Source organism: Amphimedon queenslandica, unplaced genomic scaffold, assembly GCF_000090795.2.
Source record: "Amphimedon queenslandica unplaced genomic scaffold, v1.1 AMPQUscaffold_13381, whole genome shotgun sequence".
Classification (NCBI taxonomy): Eukaryota; Metazoa; Porifera; class Demospongiae; order Haplosclerida; family Niphatidae; genus Amphimedon; species Amphimedon queenslandica.
Window position 1 is genome coordinate 1,724 of NW_003546383.1, and position 22,075 is coordinate 23,798.

The 22,075-nt window shown below is 36.4% G+C and overlaps 1 protein-coding gene across 2 annotated transcripts; it reads left to right on the forward strand.

Annotated features, from left to right (window-relative positions):
• The first annotated feature begins 4,207 nt into the window (after positions 1-4,207).
• On the forward strand, positions 4,208-15,145 carry LOC109582471 (uncharacterized). Of its 2 annotated transcripts, none has more exons than XM_019997188.1 (12): positions 4,208-4,302; positions 4,358-4,500; positions 4,555-4,698; positions 4,767-4,832; positions 4,883-5,016; positions 13,423-13,802; positions 13,855-13,885; positions 13,930-14,036; positions 14,544-14,636; positions 14,695-14,727; positions 14,777-14,865; positions 14,911-15,145. In XM_019997188.1, exons 1-12 carry the CDS (start codon positions 4,300-4,302, stop codon positions 15,122-15,124), a joined length of 1,437 nt encoding a protein of 478 aa, XP_019852747.1. In that variant the 5' UTR covers positions 4,208-4,299; the 3' UTR covers positions 15,125-15,145. The 2 variants fall into 2 exon arrangements, with proteins under 2 accessions (XP_019852747.1, XP_019852748.1); XM_019997189.1 differs by having other exon boundaries at positions 13,423-13,775.
• The last annotated feature ends 6,930 nt before the right edge of the window (positions 15,146-22,075 follow it).

Below are 22,075 nucleotides of genomic sequence, written 5' to 3' on the forward strand. Positions count from 1 at the left end.
GTGTGGGCTCCGAGATTACATGAATTGCTTGCTACGAAGCACGAACTAGACAACTTACATGACCGTCTTTGCTATAGCAGCAACAAAAAGGCTTCCAGGGCGCTTATCATCTGCCTCTATTGTAGGACACTTGCCGAAAGAAATATCAAGAGTAACTAGATACATAATGGAGCATGGAGCAGTTGTAACACTAAAAGTTATGGATATCCACTACTGCAGATCACCTTTAGTACAAGGAGGACTAGAAATCCCAGTCATGGCCCAGGTTCAAATGACTAGTAATGTAAAGAATAGGACTGCTTTAGATGAATACAAAGTTCTGGTTAAAAGACTCTACAAGGAAAACATTGATGGAATTTTTGAAGATGCAACTGCTGAACTTTTGAAAGAGTTGGATGTGACAGATGAAGACTCAGAAGAAGAGATAGACAAAGAGGGAGAGAAAGAAGAGATAGACAAAGAGGGAGAGATAGTAGAAGAGATAGACAAAGAGGGAGAGATAGAAGAGATAGACAAAGCTAAGAGGGAGAGATAGAGATTCAAGAAGTTGAAGAACTGAATTAACCATCATGAATCATAAATAATAATTATTAATAACTATTAATAATTTAATAAGAAATTGAAGTTAGCGTGGACTTAAGTTAGCGATTTTTTAAAAATCGCTAAAATTCGCTAAATTAAATACCCGCAAACAATTGTCTCCTTAAGGTAATACACATGTGTATTTACATGACATGTACCATAATAATCGGATATTGTCAGTTTGCTAATTGTCACAAATGTTCATTTCTATTGAAGAATAATTTTTTTCAACTAACTACACAATGTGGCAACAATTTTAACTAGTCAAATGCAATGCATTAATGGGGCGAGCTTGAGTGATTTGTGGTATTGCACTGACTCTGCTACTAGCTAGGCTGCTTTTCCAGTTAAATCTTGAGTCTGGAATGCCATCATAGCCCTCTGAGCTATGTAAAAAACTTGTGTCTTTTTCATTCCAGCTAGCTAGGTCATTGCCGATAATCTCAAGCTTTCTTCTTGCTTCATACATGCATATGTGTTTTTTTTACAATATTTAATAATGCTACCACATTAGCTCATGGACTGATAAATAGATAGTAGTGCATACATGGGGCGTGACTAAAAGATGGATGTGTCTAAAGATGCACTTACATACATACATGTACATACATACAGAAGACTTCTGCTACAGTGGGGCTTGCCCAAGCTCACCCCAATTAAAGAAGCATGTTATTGAAATACTAGAAAGTGACAAGAATTTGAAGACACAAAGTACATGTACATGTGTACCAGTATACATTATACATGTACACATGTACATATCTTGACCCGTGTACATGTACACTACAGTCAAATTGTGATTGCACATGTACATGTAGTATACACAGTTGTCATTATTGTTTTTACATAACACCTATCTGTCATACTATGTGTGTGATGACTATGATGATTAAAAACTGATTGTTACCATAGGTAAGATGGATTAAACCCTAGTTAACTAGATGAAATGTTTGTGTGTATAAACAGTACCTCCCAGCTAAATTCATGCCTATGTTGTACAAGTAACTTGCATTCGCCCCCCATACCCATCCACCTTACAAAACTCAACCATATATGCATGCACTAACTTGATGTACAAATTAAGTACAATGTACCTTAAATCCATTATTAATTATGAGTCCTAATTTTTGTATTTTTTGCTATTGGCTTTAGATTTGCAAAAATTAGTACTTGCATTTATTGATAATAATTGAAAAAGAGCAACATCACACTAATTAGTTCTGTATTTGTTCGATTAAACACCTGGGCGTTTAATTACATTGTTGTACATACATTAACAGCACTTTTAGCATGGGTGTTTAAACAAAGAGGGTGTTAATTCAGGGTCGGCGATTATTAATTTTTATGTAGATGGGCAGTTATTAAAATAAGCAGCAAGCAGAATGGCTACTACTCAAGTATTATTATGTCTATAAAACTATTTGGACACCCTTTATTGGTAAGCAGCTATGCTTGATAACTGAGGACAACAATATAATGATTGTCATGCTGTAGCAATCATGAAAGATGGTGTTATAGTCAGCCATATGCCTCGAAAGTTGCTACCTTTAGCCTGGTTTTTTATAAAGAGAGGAAGTGAAGTACATGTAACTTGCGAATTAACAGGGCACAGAAAACTGGGAAATGGACTTGAAATGCCTTGTGCCTATATTCTTACAAAGGATCCAAGAGACTGATTACTACAATCAAAAAGTTATTAAATTTGAATTAATCATTTATGAGTGACTATTTATGATTAAATGTATGATTTTTGTTTGTTTAAGTTGTAATTGTTATATAATATTTACAATTAATCATCATCAATGCACATCTCATTCTTTCCTAATTCCTCATCATTTTCATCCGAAGCAAATTGGTCTGCTGTGTCATTACTTTCTTCAGTTAGCTTCTTCATTTCATCTAATAAAACAGCCTTCCCTTCAGCACATGGTTGTCCATCTTTAAAGCAGTGTATCAAGTCATCTTCAGAGCCATCTGTAGCAGTTACTTTTAAATGAGCTTTTTAAAGTTCCAGAAGGAATTGATTCACATGACTGTTTCATCCAGCTGTAGATTAGACTATGAGATGGAGCTTTAAGATTGCCTCCTTTTTATTGATGACAAGAAGGCTCTGAGAGTCATGTATCACAATGCTGTCTCATATTTCTTTTAAATGATGCATTCCACACCACATCAGCTGCCTGTATATATCGTGTGCAGCCTCCATGTATGATTGCTGTCTCTAACATAAGACGTGAACATTCTTCTTTTACAGCATCACCATGTATATGACAGCGATAGGCATCCTATATCATTAAACTGGTTGAAAATGATAACGTTCCTAAAACATTCTTGAGATATTCAATAGTGAGGGAGTTATTTAACCACCCATTTGCACTGAAACGTACAATCAAACCAGAAATTGTAATAGAATCTTTAATAAGATGTGTACCTTGGCCTTTGAAGTTTGAAAACAACAAATGGTTTAAGCTTTGTTCCATCAGCTTTGGCTCTAAGCACAACTGTGTAATGATCCTTTTCATGACCACTACTGTTCGCTGGCACTGAGGGAGCTCCTGTGTGATTGTGTCACCAGGCATATCGAACCAGCAAACGGTTTCATTCATAGCAAATATACAGTTTAGTGAATATTTTTGACTGAGTTGAAGTTTTCGCAAGTGAATAATAAAATCAACTAGCTTACTAATACAAGCAGCTTGAGGATTTTGACAAACTGTTGTTCTTTGTCTTAATGATAATTCATTCCTGTGCAAAAAACCTTGAAGCCAACCAGTACTGGCCTTAAACGTATTATTTAATGAAATAGTTGTAGCTTAATTGTCTCATAATCATTGATCTACTCACTCAAACATTTTGTTCACGTTAACCAGCAATCCACTGAAACAATTGTTAGTCCATTTCAACATCTAATGCTTTCTTTCCAGCTCCATTCAGGCGCTTGTGTTTGCTTTTACCCACTTTCTTCAGTTATGTCAGTTTTTTTGTGCTCGCCATTCTAGAATACATTTTCGGTCGGCACCTAAGTCTCTAGAAACAACAGCGATAGACTTCTTCTTTCAAAGAGCCACTGCTTTTAATTTGAAATCAATATCTTAACACTTGTGCTTTTCCTTCTCCATGATACTCGTGGTACACTCGTGAGTACAGTACTGCACCCACGTGCACTTGTGTAGTCACACCCATGGGTGTTAAATTGAAGTGGGTGCTTAATTAAGCGTGGGCATTTATTGCTTTCCTGGATCCCCTGGCCTGGGCATTTATTTAAGGAAGGGCATTTAATTGAGCAGCGCGTTTGATTGAGCAAATACGGTACATGCTAAATCAAAACCATTAGCAAATTGCAAATATTTTGTCTTTTTAAGAAAAATAAATGACTTTAAAGTACTTGTACATGACTGTATAACATAATAACGAATTATGTGAGATGTGCTCTGTGAAAATGATTAAAGGACTTTATGTTGACTTGTCAGACCTAGTATGTAAACTTACGGCTGAATTGTACAAAATAATTGTGTTATTGATACATAGTGTCTTCCATGATTAGTCAATTAAAACTTAGTAGAAATTTGTTAAATTAATACAATTTTAACTGCATCTTAATTGTAACTCCATAAATATGCATGTACATTGTAATAATTGATTAATTTGTTTTACTATATTTTAGACACTTTTCTTGACTTTTGGGTTTATGTGACTATTAAGGCAAACGTCAGAGATATGGTTTGCGAATAACTACATGTATTTGTAATCTTGCCTGACCAATTTCTTTCACTAGGCCACTAATGTTCAGTTTATGTCCGAATATGGTAATCCTCAGTTAAGCATTGCTGAAGCAGGATACTATTTAACTACTCTTTCTGCTGCTATTAGCTACATCAAAACTTTATCTGCAGAAAAGCTTCAGAAACAAGAAGAAATGTTTGTTTTAATGAAAGTTTTAGGCTACATTTATTTTTATATTAATTTTTTTAGTAATTCGCAATTTGTATTATGTGAAATAGATGCTCTAAACTGGTCTGCTTCACAATGTGGCATTTTTATGGAAGTTGTTTCACAGAAAGAGCTTGTTGGATATGCACCAGCTGTTGTCAAGAAGTGGGTTTTGGATAAAAGCAGGTGAGACAAGTATTGTGACCTAATGCCTGATTGCATTCATGTAATACATCTATTGTACATGTATGTAGACCATTTAGTACAGTTCTTGTTGAAACAAGTGACAGTAGTGACAAGGTACAAGTAGCTATTGTTCGGTATGGAGATATTTTTTGGTTGTTGTTGTGTATCATATATGTATTTGTAGGTTTTCTAGTAAAAAATTGTCATCAAAACATGCTGAGTACTTTTATGACATTTTGACCAACTTTGATGTACATGGAATATGTTGCAGAAGTTCAGAAGATGGCTGTGTTGTCGTGGCTGACCCAAAAATATGTGGTATGTTGATTTGATTATATGGTAAATGTATGTACTGTAATTTTATGCGTGTACAGTACCTGTACCTTTTGAACTTACATGTAACTTTTAGTACATGTAACTGTTGCACAAAAATGGCTTCTTTTAGATGGAAGTCATGCTGAATGATTGTCTCTATTATCAAGTGATTTAGCCACTTTAGCATGTCCTTTTGTTTCATTTACATGTATTTCGTCCTGCAAGCTTTTATGGCTTTATAGCATTTGTCATAGAAATATCCTCATCATTAGCAATTCCTATTTGTTCGTAAGTTTTGCTCTGAAGAGCCAAAAATTGGCCATCTATTATTTTGAAGACAATTGTACAGTATTGTGTCCTTGATTGTCCAAGCAACTCTGTGCACCTCTAGCCTATTGAAGGAAATGTTCAGATAGCTGAAATAGCCTGAATAAGCAAAGTACAGCACAGAATACTGTAGACTGACCTATCCAATACTTTTTGAAATAAATACCGGTATGTATGACTTCCCTTTGTTTAACTCACAGAGCATTTGAGGCTTCTCTTACTAGTTTTCCTCTTGGTTAAGCTCCATGCTACAATACTGGTGATTAAGTATTTAACTAGTCTTCGCATGCACATTAGACTAGACACAGCGATTTGTGGGGTTTGGATATACATGTATGAGTCGTGAATAGTGGAGAACTTATAGTATAGTGTGAAACAAGCTAAGTAGCTACTCTACTTTTGTGTAGGTAGTTTGCTGCTCCTTTGTTGCACATGTGCAAAGCCACCAGTAGTAGTAGTGCATGTGGTCAGCAGCAGACAGTAGCTCGACGGTTGAATCGAGTAAAAACCTCCTAAATGGGCTTCTGAAAACAGAGAACAGCGGTACAGATGAACTTGAACAGCACCGACAGGCAACAGAAGCTTTCTAAAGTCATTTGAGAGCCTCTTGAGTGTGTGAGCTTATGCTTCTACAGAACATGTGACTGGGCAGTATTGCAGTATTTCCTGGGTATAGTACAGCGAAGAGTAACAAAGTAAGCAGTGCAGCAAAGAGTAACAAAGAGTAGCGAAGAGTAACAAAGATTGGTGAAGTAAATAACTCTACCTATGAACTACCTGTGTACTACTTGTGCTACTTAGCTTTTTTTGCCTTGTACTATACATGTATTTGCCGGACTCCTACATTACATGTACATGCACTTTAGAATTGTACCTGTCTTAATTTAGTTTTGCAGTGATCCAGCAGTTTTATTGAAAAAATGATTTCAGAGGATATGGACCTGTGCACCTAGCAGAGATCAATAGTGTAAATATTTAAGTTTGTTTGCATTCACCTTAGCCTAGGATGTTGCTGTTGACTTTACTTTCTGCATTGGTTTTACAAAGCTAAAAGTACTTGTTGAGTGCCACAAGTAATTTGCTAAAAAGAGACCCTCAGAGGAATGCATCAGTATCTACTTGTACATGTGTATTTTTGCACTATAATTAGTGAAATGAAAATGAAGGCTCGATCAGGACCTTAAGTGTGAGCTGGCCAACATTATGATGCAGCTTATAAACTATTTTGCCAGATGCTCTGGCTATATGAGATACATTGGTTGAATACAGCTGTGTGCCTTTTACATGGAGCTGGTATTCAACACTGCAGTGTTGATTGAGCTACACTGTAGTGGTACTGATGCATTTTTTCTATCTGCAAACTCTGCTGCTGTTAGTTGCTAGTCCACATCCTGGTAATACCGTATAGCTAGAAAATGTCTGTGGCCCAAAATTCTGGTAACATTTCATTCTTAATATTTTGGTACACAATTTTTTGGCCTATTTAAATGAAATGGCATGGTAAATATGCAAAATAAAATCTGCAAAAGTCATTTTGATAGCTATTTGCAAAATATTTGGGCCATAGAAATTTCTAGATGGTAATAAGCCACACCCGTGTCAATAAACATTAACTGGAATGTGTGAAGAGTTTTGAGATATGGCGAGACAATAGTTCTGAAAAGGACTTGTTTAAGTAGCTCCAAAGAGACCAAGAGTTAGTAAGAACAAGAAATTTAATAAGTCAAGGGCACTACTGCAGGGGCTTTGCTGCATTGACACTGATGAAAGTATCGGTATCAACCTATTTTGATGAAAACCGGCTGATATTGAAATTTTATGTATACCAAGCGGATATGAAACCAGTCATGCTCATGCTCTTTTTGCCAGATGTGACTGTGACATGACATATTTACTGGACACACACCTACTGTTGCCTAACAACCACCACATTTTTAAGCATGGCTGCTGAGTCATGCATGCCTCAAGAGGAAGATACAAACCATTCTGACTTTACATGTAGCTTGCTTTTGACTAAAGTCAAAGCAATTAAAGCATTCAAGATGGATGATCCAAAATCAAGAAGATCTTTTAAAAAAGATAGATGGTGTAGAGAAGAGGATAACTTGGAGACATTTGCTCGAAATCTTGAAATTATGGCAAGTAATACCAAGGATTATGTAGATGTGTGTACATGTACAGTACAAGCCAATAAAAACTTCGCGTTCCGTTTACGTTGAACGGCCGTTGGGCGTTTCAATGCTATATAAAAAAGTTTACTTCCGTTTATGGTCTGTTTTTCTATGGAGCGCGTTTTTACGTTGGCTCAACGTTTTGTCCTTGCCTCCTTGGTTTTCTTTACTCCACAGATACTACTATGCTCGTTCTTGACTGCCGCTCTGGAGATACTACTGTCATATCAGTTCAGCGTGGACCTCAACTCAAGGAGACGCTGTGTGAAGTCGAGGTGTGAAGTACTCGTGTCATTGGAGGACGGGCCACCAGGCTCGGTGTAGTCTAATTCACTTCAATTTATTGTGATAAGCATTATTTATCAGTATCATTATTATATTTCTATCATTATTGTACTCTTACTTTCTAAAACTTGTAGTATATATATTATAATTTTATTTATTTATAAAAGATGCAAGCATCATGCATTGTGATCTTGGTAGGCTAGCAGGTCTATAATTAAATGATTTTATTTCTATAAATGATAATAATATAATAGCTGCTTCTTTGCTTGACAGAGCACTCTTTCTTGTGACTACTTCTTGTCGTCCTATTGAATCATACAACATGAGAATAAGGTGGGTGAATTATATAAAATGCATGTCGCTACGTTTACGACTTACCTGTCTCGTTTATCATCAACCATGGCTCGTAGTCATTCTGTAAGTGTATCTAAGAAAGCCTGACTCCTGAAGAAACTGTTGAAAAAGAGAAAAGTTGAGCAACGCTTGGAGCGTTGTTCATGATAACAAAAACTGTAGTGCCCAGACCCAACGGACCATGAACGGAACAACCACAATAAAAACGGAAACGGTGCTACCGTTTAATTGCCGTTCAACGTAAACGGAACGCAAAGTTTTTATTGTCTTCTACTGTATGTAACGTATTTAATTGAAGATAAAGGGAATGCTTTTACCAACAAATTTAGACATTAGAGAAGTTGAAATTTCTACTAAACAAATGGTCTGCCACAGTATCTTTTAGAATTAAAAAAGAAGTCAATCCCTGAAGTTGTTGTAAACTTATGCCTGACCAGCAGCAAACCACTTCATGGACAGTGGTTAATAAATGTGTACAATCACTTCAGCTCAATAGGTGGAGCTTCAAAAATATTAAAAGGATGAAAGCATAAGCCCCGTTTACACTATGCCTTTAAAGGGGTTTGAAACAGCTTTAGAAATAAACCAGTTGATGTGTGAACAATTTCAATGCTAGAGATATATACCCATCATGGATATGAAACAAGAAGTAAATTGCTTGTGCCATATTGCTCTTGACTCTAGATGTGACTATAGTGATGTGTAATGATGTAATGATGCCTACACGTGAATAAGCATGGCTATCCCCAACACACTGTACATTTTTGCAATTAGGACTTTCTCTTTAGAAGAACTCAAAATGAATACCCTTGTCATTAAAGGAGTGATACCTAACATTGAAACTTTAAGAAATTTAGAAGGTGAAGAGAAGAAAGCTATAGAACTTATTGCCCATTATAACTAAAATATAGAGATCTAGTAAGATTTTTAAAATGATGAAAATATAACACTACATGTATGTTAAAGATATGCTTCTGCCATCAAAATTCAGGAAACTTCATGAAAACCTTCATTTATATACATGTAGGACTAATGCCCTTTTGCTGCTGCTAAGTAAACTGAATGAAATCTATAAGTATCTCTTGTAGTGAAGATTACATAATGTGGCAGTGCATGATTGACACAATTTTAGAGAATAAACTTGAAATTTCCAAAGGTGGAATGACCAGGATATCATCAAGCCCTTGAGTACTTTCTCACGTTGAACAAAATGCTGTAAGGCTCAATGCTGCTTTTGTCATACGAAAGTTAGAGAATAAATTTAGAAGTATATGATTGTGTAATGAAGGCATATTGGAGGAGTGTATTGCATGAAGAGTGTGATTTTGACCAGGATTCTTCTGAAGAATTGTTGGAGACTACTGACAGAAGTGGGCTTTGCTATGTAACTGGTGCAGCATTTGATTTTTTGTAGGAGTTGAGTTATTTGTTTATAAAAATTTGTCATGTAGATGACCCAGAAGGATTCAGGTAAAAAGTTTAACAAACTTACAAACACAGTATGTAGTGACCCAGATATGTCAGTATGGATGGAGTGCATACTAGGAATGAAAGACACCAAGAAAGCAACAACACTGCTGCATGAAATAGTGACTGAATGGATAAAAGTCAGAGGACACTCTATTGCCAGTATGATGATAGAAGAGCACCAAAAGAAATAGTGTATCTGGGAAAAAAGAGGGCTACAAAAAGAACTAACACGTGATGAAAACTGAACTGACACATCAAGTGTGATGGAAAATGGGAAGTCAGAGCACAAAAAATTGCCAAGAGATAGTCCACCAAAGAAACTGAGATAGTGCCTATTGCCTAAAATAAGTGCTAGATCTATGTTGTGTATTATTTGTAAAGTAAACTGTTGTATTTTTGAAATAATGTATGAAGCAAGTATGAATCCTATATAGTGATTGTAGTTATTATAATTTTGTGTTAAATGGTTGATGACTTGATGTATACTATATGCATGTAATTCTCAGTCCAAAAAAAATTATGACAATAAACTTCCGTAGTCTTTTTCGCAATGGCTGATGTAATTCGTCAATACCATGGAGCACTCTTTTTTTTTAAACATTTAAGCACTTATTGATTGATAATGCTTGTGTGTTGTGCAAATATTAACTTGTTATTGGATTGGCTCTATGACCACAAAGTGCTCTTTGGTTTTAAAAGAAAGCCTTGACATTATATGGATTATATCTTTATAACTATGTACAAATTTAGCACTGTCCAAAGAAGGAAGAAAAGGCACTACCTCAATAAACGAATTCACTATAAATGTTTCAATGTAAGATTTTGTAATAGTACATAAATATCATATAGTACCAGTAATGTTTAAATTAATAAATTACATTCTGTTATGATTATGTGGTTAGGTTAATCATATTCATGCTAATCACATGTGCGTAAGTTAAAACTGCGTCAAACCACAAACCCACGTGGTGCTGCAGTTGGAAATTGTTTTCCATTGTTCTCTGAGTTTGCTTCTTTTTGAAGCCACATGTCCAGTTCTTGACCCGAGCTCAAAGGAATGATGTAAAAGCCAACATGAGCGGTTCTCTGGCTTAAAAGATTCTGTGTTGATAGCAGAAGATGAAAGAAGAAGAAGTCTAAAGAATTTGCAGAAATTCGAATTTGGGCCTATTCTCCAGGAATGCTCCCGCTACATTACAGTCCACTTTAAAGGTACCAGGAGAATTGCTCAGTGAAGGAGAGAGCTCATCGAAGCCATTTATAAGGCTGTACAACATAAGATAAAAGAGTTATAAGTGTTTTAAAATCATAAAAATGGCTGACATCTTGAAAAATCAAGCTCAATCCTACATATAGGCTACCGCCTATATAATATACTTTTGTCAGAAAGAACACTCCTTATTCCATTTAAGTCGAAAGATGCAACAATTATTGCATACTTTTCTTCAATGACGTCTTTGGTGTGAGAATTTCTAGATCTGGTGCTTGCAAGCTTTGCTAATTGCAGACACCATTTTGTGACACATATTGTCACTCCATAGTAGCTTTTCCATTGTCAGTTTTTACAGTAAAACAAAGCCTGTTTTTTGATAGCTTTTGTGTAACTCTGATAATGTTTCTGGCAAAATTTTGTTACTAAGATTTTTAAGACACCGATTTTGATACATTTAATCGCCATCAATTGATAAAAATGCTGACAGACTATTATTTATGGGGGCAACAGCCAAGAGCTTTAGTATTTTCAATATGTTGGGGATCATTTGATATTTTTTTTTGATTGAGATAGTTGTAATATCGTAGTAAAAAGTTGACTTATGACTAGATTCTAGCATTTCCCCCAATTGTATGGAAATTTATTATTTCATAAAAGTCGTAGTCTATTGTTATTGATAAATGAACCTAAAATTTAAAGAAAGGTTTAGTGTATCTACAAATTTATATCCAACCCTGTTTACTTTAAAGAAGAGGTCAGTGCCACTATTACAAAGTAGGTAGAAACTGAGAAGCTTGAGTTGGGTTTTGAAATTGAAGCTATTACCATAAGAGGTAGTTGAAAGTTTACATGTGGTCAGTTAGACAAGATCCTTTAAAATCAATTTACTGCAAGTTACGGACTTACATCGAAGCAGCACAGCTGTTTCAGAAAATCCTACCAGTATTATACCTGTGTTAATGGAGCATGGAAATGGAAATTCATGCATGTGTGATATGGTTTCATATGTGCAAGCAAAAATACAAACCAATGAGGGTGTAGTGCTTTGAGCCATGCAGTACAATGAATTAAGGTTTGGACAATGCCAAAAATTAGATTTGAATCCGATGGCAAGTTGTTTTGACCTCAATATTAAAAGTATTGAGTACCGATTTAGTTGTAGTAATTAATAATAATTTAACTTTATGGGATACCTTTCTGACCATACTTGTTTCAATCTTTAAAATTAAAAGTACTAGAAAGAATGTAAAACATTGAGGGGCTCCACCTCCAGACCGCACCTCCCAGTCACGCCCAGACTTACGTTCAAGTTCTTGTAAGTAAGGGCTTCGCCCAATAATAATTTTTAAAAAGTAGGCAGGTTCTCATGAGTTATTGTTGGCTTTACATCAGTCAATAATAATTGCCATTGAGGCATATTATACCTTGTTCTTCTAGTGAATATTTTGTTAAGCTTGATATCTATGTCGTGTCCTGGCATTTTTTGGCTGGACTTAGAAACAGATAGTCTAACCATGGATTTTGCGACCGTTTTTATGATGCGTTTTTCAGTATTCTTGGCTATTTTTTTGAAGTTAAGAAGAAAATACCAAAAAATTTTATTGTGACGATCTTCATTTTTGGCTCAAGTAGAGCTATCATCTGTTTTACAAACTTGTATTGTTCAGAACTGGAGATTTTAAAATTAAAAGTGTTCATAATTGACCAGCCTACTTTAAACAGTCACTCTTTATAATCACGAACAGATTACCTTATAATAAGATGTAAATCATTAAAATGATAGTTACATAGAAAGAAATGTTATTTTGAAAGTTAACAAAATGATTTAACAATCAACAACAGCTAATTGATTGTTCATAAACTGTATCTCATAAACTCAGTAGTTGTTTGTAGTAGCTTTTTTTGTACGTGCATGCACAATGCTGAAGTATTTAGACGGAAAAGGTCTTTCAGTACATACAAGTTTAAACACAAACCAAAAATAAGTGGAGAACATGATTTTCATGTGTTATGTTAATTAATAAAATGTTTGTCCACGTAGCAGTCAAAATGGCAGTTAGCTTGCTGCTTAACACATGGTGTTAGAGACAGGAATAGAGTCATGAGTCATGTATTGGAGTATAGGCAAAAGCTGTGCATGCGTTGTGCTGACAATAGTACAGGAGGTAGAATAATGTCCATTAATCATGACAATGTTCAAAATTAAACGTGATAACATTTGCTTGCTGTCCCACACTTTGCTTTTAGTTTAAATTGCTTAATCTACAACTAATTAAATAGTACTAATAATAGTTATAAAGAAGTACTTTACTTTGAGACACAAAAGGAGACTAGCAGTAGCCATTTTCCTCTTTTCTGCCACATGCTCACTACAATACTGTCATCATTTGCTAATTAAGGCACCATTACAAAACCTTTGATTTCTATAGGTTTATTTGTTAAGTTAGTTACAACGCCCCTGTAACAGACATTTTTGCAATACAGGTCAATGGTATTTATAATCACTCATGCCACGCCCTAGAGGTTATGAATACCATACTGTGTGCATCTGTTATGATTTTTACATATTTTTGTTTTATGGCATGATAGGAGAAGAGTTGATCATTTTGAATTCAAGAAATATTTTAGAACAACTCGAAACTCTTCGGTATTCCATTCAGCTGATTCGTTTAGGAAGTCAAGTTCCTGAAGATGATGAGGAATATCCTCCTATTCGTTCCTCAGTTCCTGTCAGTGCAGTGGCAAACTCTTTGTCTTACTTAACTTCTAAACAGCATGATAGAAGTGGAAAAGGAAGAAGGGACAACAGTGCCTTATTAAGTTGTCATGTTGATTATGATACTTACAGATTAAGCAAAGAAAGGACAAAGGAGTTTGTGGTTACTGCCGAAGTGCATCATTTGGAAGTAGACTCTGAAACGGACTGTGGAAAGAAAAAAATGGTACAAAATCATTGCAAAAACCTCACAGTGTGTTATATGTAACATACAGTACTTGTAATTCATGCTTTATTTTCGGTAGGGCAAAGATGATGAATCAAGTACTGTTTTCAGTATGTTGCTAATTTTTACTGACTTTTAATTTAATATAATGTAGCTTGTGATATAGTTTATCTTGAGCAGAATTACAGAGAGAATCACATGTATGGTAATCAAAGTGGTAGTGTAAAGGAGAGTTCTTTGCAGTTGACAAAACAATGTCAGGTACATCACTATAATGCATCATTTTATTGTGAATGGAGTACAGTACATCCTCCATTATCGAACATCTTGGTGCATTTTTATTTGGAGAAGTGTTCAAATAGCTGAATAAGTCCTGATAAGTGAAATACAGCGCAGAATGCAGTAGACTGACCTATTCTGTCCTTTTTTGAAGAATAAATGTGCATGACTTTCCTTCCTCTAACTCGCAAAGCATCTCAGGCTTCTCTTTAATGGTCTTCCTCTTGGGTAAGCTCCGTTAAACTCATGCTCTAGTAGCCATTTTAACCGGTTATTAATAAATTAACTAGTCTGAGCATGCACATTAGAGACAGCCATGTATTTGGATAAACGAGGGTTTGGATAACCGGTGTTCGGATAATAGAGGATGTACTGTACTTTCATCCACAAGTAAAATCAAATATTCTATTAATTCAAATTTGGTGGTACTTGCACAATTTCTGTTTCATGGGCCAAGCATTTCATCATTGACATAATTGACATTTTTAGATGATGCTACAAAAACTTAGCTTTCTCAGTCATATTCATTGCCTTGATGGGCAATATGATGATGACACCATGAATGCAGTGCAGTCTTTCCAAGTAATGTTATATAAAAATATTTAATTTATTAAAATAAATACATACATTTATATTATAGATTGCACATAATCAGCAAGATGATTTTTCATCAGTAGGTGTTATGGTTCAAAAATTGAATGACTGTTTTGGAATGTTTTTAGATTCAACTTCCAGAAAATGGTTATTTGTCTATTGCTACACTACAATATCTCAGACAGGAGCTTTTGACTGTGTTTGCTAATTTAATGAGGTGCTAATAACAATAATGATAATTTTGATAATGCATTTGTAATAGGCTTAGAAAGAATGTTGGCTTAGATGTGCTAACTAGTTTTGACCCTATGTCAATAGACCCTGATGATATGAAGAAATTCTTTAACTTTATTGTTAGTTTTCAAAAAAAAGTCAAGATACCTCAGACTGGAACGTTGTGCACCAAAACTATATTTCATATCAAAAGATTGCTGCAGGTGCAGCAAACATTTTCATTTCGGGGAAATAGTTTTTAGTGTTTTATGTTTTAAGCATAATTATTAATGTTCTTAGTTATAAAAATTAATTTTTACACTCAACGTTTTGGAGCCTAGCTGAGTGAGTCCTATACTTACATGTAGCTAAGCATTATGATTTCAGAATTGAGATTAAAGGTTTTGCCGTTGGTGACAGCATTATCTTACCTCAAGACAATAAAACACGCCATGCACATTATTGTGGTACAATGGTAATAAGACATTAAGGAGCCTTCTTGTGATAAAAGTGTTTTAAAAGACAGAAATCGTGGTAAAATTGTGACAGTTTAAAAATCATAAAGGACATAAAATTTTCAAAGTGTCTACAGGTGTGGTAACCGGACACAGTATTCAGGGCTAGAGGTCCGGTAATAGGGGCTTCGCCCCTATATTATATGTAATACTGGGGCTACATCCCAGTATGAATAATCGAGTATAAATCCAAAGACCAGCATCACAAATGCAGCAGGGTCGTGGTGGTGCAGTGGAGAGGCTCATGTGGATTGCATGGATGTGGGCAGTGGTTCGAATCCGTTCAGGACTACTGCATCGAACTATGCTACAGTTTATGATTTTTTTCATTTTTTAAAAATGATTTTTTTCTGTTTGTTTCTCCTTTTGGGCTTTATTTACAGAGGTGTATTTAGGGGGGGGGGGCTGAGGGGGCTTGAGCACCCCCCTCATGGCTGGGCTCAGAAAAAATTACTCAAATCCTGGACTCTTGCATCACTACCAAGCCTCCTAACAAAGTTATCTAGCCCCCTGATCATGATTTCAGCAGTTTCCAGTGCTTTAAGGCTTTGGCGGCTGCAGAAGTCCAACTCAGCCTAGGCATTTCTAATTAAAGGGGTGTGGTAAAAGGGTTAAATAGCATTGTTTCTACTTCCGGTCTAATTTTTAACCTAGGCAATGACCCCCAATGCCTAGGCCTGCAGCCGCCTATGCTTTAAGGAGCAATCAGAAGTACCAGTATCATGGCAGGTCGCATGACAGTATGCTTGAAATGATCTTGGCCCCACCCGTAATTGACAAAAATGCAGAAAAAGGCCGTTTTACCGCCGTAAAAGTGGGTGTGGCCAAAATCGTGGCATGCTTAGCGCGCCCTCAGCTCCCCTCTTCTTATATTCCTAGATACGCCCCTGATTAAGTCAAGAAATAACACACTCTCATACATCTTATCCTCCGGGGTCGTAGGGTTGGGATTGGGGTTTAGTGTTTAGTTTTTAGAGCACCCTCTCGTACATCTTAGCCTCCGGGATTGTTGAGTTTTGGGATTAGGGTTTAGTGTTTCTTGATAAAAAGATTAAGATCCATTTTGCACTATTGTGCATGCGCACAAGCTGTTTTACGGAGAAAAACAGACTGCCGGATCTCTAGCAATTGAAAACTGTGTCTGGTTACCGGTCCTCTAGACACAGCCTAAAATTTTATGTTCTAAGTATGTGCCAGCTATAGCCATAGCATCTATTCAATTCATGTATGCCTACCAGAAAAAAATTTTTGGCAAGTGCACTTATCAATGAAAATTCTCATTATCCCCCTCCTGGGCTATTGTTGTTAAGCCAACTCTGTCCTCCTTTCCTGTAAGATCTTGCACCCAATATTGGGTGAACTGAAAAATCTGTCACAACTCATTTCTCCATACATTACCGCAAATTTGACCATTTGCTTCAAACACATGGTTTAGACTTAAAGGTGTGATCTCTAACAAGATATTTCTCTAACAAGATTTTTCTTCCAGCTGCAGTGCAAAGGCTCTCTCTGTAGCTGAGGCTAAAGTTAGTATAACTCTGGAAATTGAGCGATGAGAAGCAGTGCGTGCTGTTTCACAGAATATAGATGTCTTGTGTGCTACCAACTGGTTATGGCAAGTCCCTAGTACTTGGCATAGACTACTTGCAATGGCTTTTGAATAGACCCCTTTACACTATTATAAGTAATATTTATGGCATGGTTAGTATGTCTGTATGGGATTTATCAGACCCAAGGCCAAGGGTGAGGGTGCGTTTGTCTCCATATCAGCCTGAGGCGAGGCTGATGGCTGTATGTGAGTATGTGAGTAGGCGGTGATCCGTATAGACATGAAAATTATGTCCTTCTAAAAAATAAGAGAAATGTTGTATAGAAGAGTATATTGCTAACAAATCTCTATCCAATGTACTGTAGTTGCATTCTGCGGCACTAAGTTTCCTAAAGAAATATGATAACAGTTGCCAATGACCATCGATTAGTTGTTGTAGCACCGCTCCTATTGCTAGATCAGACGCATCAGTCATAAGAGAAGTAGGTGCATTCAGTACAGGATGAAACAGTAAGGTAACATCGGCTAGAGTGTCCTTAATATTAGTGAATGAAGACAGAGCATCAGGAGTCCATTGCAGATCACCTTTTAAAATCTTAGTTGATGGCAGTAATGAATGTAGTGATGACAGAATCTTAGCGCATGATAGAATAAATCTGTGATAAAAGTTCACTAGTCCTAGGAATTGGCATAATTGCTTCGGAGTGGTTGAGGATAATTACGAATTGCATGACTTTTGTCCTCCAATGGGCGGATTCCACATTGATCGATGTGATAACCTAAAAAGAAAGAAGGGTTAGCAAATACACACTTATTAGAGTTTATAACAATTCCATGTTTTTGAATCTAGTTAGTATTGCAGTGAGATGAGAGATATGTTCCTCTCTAGTACTACTAGTGACAAGTACATCATCAATATAGGCGTAGCGAAAGGGAAGTTCATGAAGGACATCATCAATAAATCCTTGAAATGATTGCGCTGCATTGCGAAGAACAAATGGAATTCGAACAAATTCAAACAGACCAAACAGAGTCGTGACAGTGGTTTTGTGAATGTCCTCAGAGGAAACAGGTATTTGATGAAATGCTCGTACTAGATCTAGTTTTGAAAATACAGTTTTACCTTGTAAAGTAACTGTAAAATCATGAATATGCGGTACAGGGTACCTATCAGCTGTAGTATGACTATTGAGGAGGCCATAATCTCCACATGGTCTCCAGTTAGTAGAGCACTTTTTAGGGACCATGTGCATTGGTGAAGACCAGTTACTTGATGAAAGTTCGATAATCCCAAGCTGTAGCATGTGATCAAACTCAGCTTTAGCAATCTGAAGCTTCTCAGGAGATAGTCTTTGAGGATGTGCGGTGACAGGAGGTCTTGTAGTGAAAATGTGATGAACAGTATTATGTTTTACAGGAGTGTCACTATTGGAGGGTTGAGTAACTTCTGAATATTGCCGAGGGAGAGCACTGAATTTGTCTTGAAAAGGGGTTGATATGTATGGAGCTGAGTAACATCAGGAGGTTCACACAGAGAGAGTCCTTGAACTTGTCATTGTGTGAAAGAGGCAATAAGATGCTTGTTGCGCATATCAACTAAGAGATTGTGACTCTTAAGAAAATCAGCTCCAATGATAGGGTGTCTTACATCTGCAAGGATGAATATCCAACGAAATGGACAGCGCAAACCAAGGTTCAATGTAAGAGACCTTTGACCATATGTAGGTATGACTGAATTTTTTGCAGCCTGTTTGAGAGACTAGTTTTGCTGCGTAGTCGTTCAGGAGGAGTAGGAGGGAGGACACTAATTTTAGCTCCAGTATCGATCAGAAAACAATAACCTAAACAAGATCAGACAAGTAAAATAAGCGACTATTATTGAGTTGGCCAGGGTCACTGGTTGCCATCAGTGCCTGGCCTGGTCGTTTTCCGTCCAGGTCAAGGTGGTTGACATATCCTGGTAGCAGCCTGAAATCGACTGTGGTACCAGCAAAGTGTAGTACTCTGATGTTGTGTAGTTACAGGGCGAGCTGGACTAGAGCGACGAGAGTGATGAGCTGAACGGGATGCTTTCTTACGTTGTGACAACTGCTTTTGTTGTGATTCAAGTAGTGTCTTGAGAGCAGCAATTTCAGCACTGATTTGCTCAACTACAGTAGAAGTAGCCACAGTGGATACTTGTGGTGTGAAGACCTCAAGTAAGTCTTCATGAATTTTATCCCCAGAGCCAGCCAATACCATACAAACATTATGTGGAAGTTGTTGTAAAAATAACTCTCACAGAAAAGAACCGTCAGTAGGTGCCACTTTATCTCCTAGTAGTTGTTGCATTCGATGGAGCAATTGAGAGGGCTTTCTATCACCAAGCTCTTCTGAATTAAATAATTGTTGCAGGCGGCGTTGTTCAGAAGTAGCAGTGCACTTCACCTACTGTTATTTGAGAGTGTTGTATTGAGCAAAAGTAGGAGGATGGAGGATGAGGTCACATACTTCCATATAGCATATGGTGGAGAAAGAGAAGCAATGACGTGTTCAAACATGGTCTTCTGGGAAGTAATTCGTCTTGTAGCAAATTGAGCTTCTACCTGCGTGAACCAAACAAGAAGATCCGCTTCCCAGAATGGTGGTAGCTTGACTTAAACAGAAGAAATGTCGACGGTAGCAGCAGGAAACAGAGGAGCAGGAGTAGTCGACCTCGGAGGTGTTGAAGGGCACAAACAAGACATAGTTTGGGTCACCAATGTGGTTACTTGACTTTTCATTAACAGATTGATCTGATAAACAAGTAACAACAACTGATAAGTGAGCATAAACACAAATAAGCTAGATGGAGAAGGATATAGAGAAAGACAAAGATGAGAAACACAAGTGTACAGAGAGAGTGTGTGTGTGTCAGAAATAATTAATTAGTAATAAATAATAATAAGTGAATATTAATAATAATGAATGTATATATAATGTGAGCATTGCTGCTACAAAATGATGGCTTATTATTGGTATACAGAACATGGAAGCAAGAACAACTTGGGAGGAGTAAAGCAAGTCAGGAAGAGGCAGCCAAACAAGGTAGTCAAGCATTTTACTAATCCCTCACTTGGATACCGATGTTTAGTATGTTTGCTTGACTTATATATCTCCAAAACGACTCAATTCAAGCCAGATAGTAGTGACAGTGACACATTTTACTTAAGGCTAATGATTGAAGATTACAGCTGTGATGATTCAGAGAAGCAATGGTTTTATGTCTGTGCAATTGGCCATAATACTTTAAAAGGCATGGTTAAAGGTATGTGTAAAGATGCAGGGATTTCATTTGAAGAAAAGTCAAATCACAGTTTATGTGCTGCATCTGCCACAAGAATGATGGATGCTGGATTGCAGGAGAAAGTCATAATGGACAGGACTGGGCATCATTCTCTAGATGGACTGAAGCCATATAGCAGTATCACAGATTTGCAACAGCAGTGAGTGTCTGAAGTATTACCCCAAAAAGAATAGATGTTAGAGAAGCTTGTCAAAAGCTTTAAGATAGTCACCAACAATGTAATGTCTGGTTGTACCTTTAACATTACTTTCAACTTATAACTTGTATTAATTTTTTTGCTTTTCACTTACCCACATTTAATTATTCTTTTGTGATAATGTTGATATTACCTTGTGGTTAATAGGCGGAGCTCAGTAGTCCTTTGTAAATTATTTATACCTACATGAGACTTCCTGTGTCACCTTCTAGATATTAGACCCCGTGCCTGTATAGCAGACCTTTGGCTACCAAGTGGGGCACTGTATCTTTTTTATTGATTGGCGGTGTCTTTGAATGACATCATAAAGATAGATATATTCATTTATTTGTTCTTGAGTTTCAAAGTTACTTATCAGTAGCACTAATCATCTGAATTTACGTATGTATCATTTTGAAATTATAAGTGTCATGTTATTTTTGCTACACATGGTGCATGAACCAAAAGTAATGAAGATAACATTTGTCACATTTGCACTTGTACATATGAATTTTAATATTGATTTGAGGAGGTCAGCAACAATGGTAAAAGCTGTACAAAATTCCCAATCATGGGCACTTTTTAGGAAATTTCAAAAATTCGAAATTTATTTAAAATTTATAAAATTTTCGAAATTTGTAAAATTTTTGAATGGGTTTTGAGGAATTTTTAGTGCTAAAATGTATAAAAGGCTAGAATAATCTGAAATATATTCATTTAAAACAATTTTACAAAGCAACTTCTCATTTCTGTCTTGAAACTATTTATGACTCTGTTTGTAATGAACCCATAACATATAACTCTTGAAGTGTGTACTGGGGATGCTACCAGTTCCCGGCCAAATTCTTTTTTATCAACTTAACTAGGTGTGACTTCATCTCATCTTGTGCATCATTAGATACTACTGCATGGGTTATATTATTTGTTGAATCCAAACTCAGGCTAATGAAAACACCACAGAATTCAGTTGAAGAAAGGCTGTCTTAGCCATGTTATTAGTTAGTTATGTTATTAATAGTAATTAATTAATTATATTATTAATAAAAATGATGAATTAATTAGTGACAAAAACCAAAAATATTCTGAAGTATACTACAATTAATTATAGAATTTCCAAGAAATTTGTGCGAAATGAACTAAATATAAAAATCCCTATGGAATTCCTCAAATTCCACTATTCCCAGAGACCTGTATGATAATTTCCACGAGTTGCTGATCCCTCACGATTATTGCTTTAATTACGCCAGCTGCTTACACCTTATTTGCTTGGTTGTTTAGATCTGGAAAAAGTAGGGTGTCTGTGATTTTCTGTAAAGTCTCTCCTTCAATTCCCATTTTCGAGAGAGAAGCTTATCTAACAGGTTACTGACTGTACTAGCACTGACACAAGTGCACCAACATATGGCATGCTAGGTGTTTTAAAAAGTTTATAACCATAAATATGGTGTAACTCACAATGTTAACTCACCTTCAGCCAAACAAGAGGATACGGCCAGCCACACCAAAACATCTTCCGCTAGAGCCCACCCCAGGCACACTACTCCAAAGACAAGCTTGCCTTGCTAAGGGAACCTAAAATCCCCTTCCCAGTCGAGCCGGTAGTGCCCTGTGAATGAAGTCTTCCCTCGGGCAGTCTGTCTCATTGGAGGA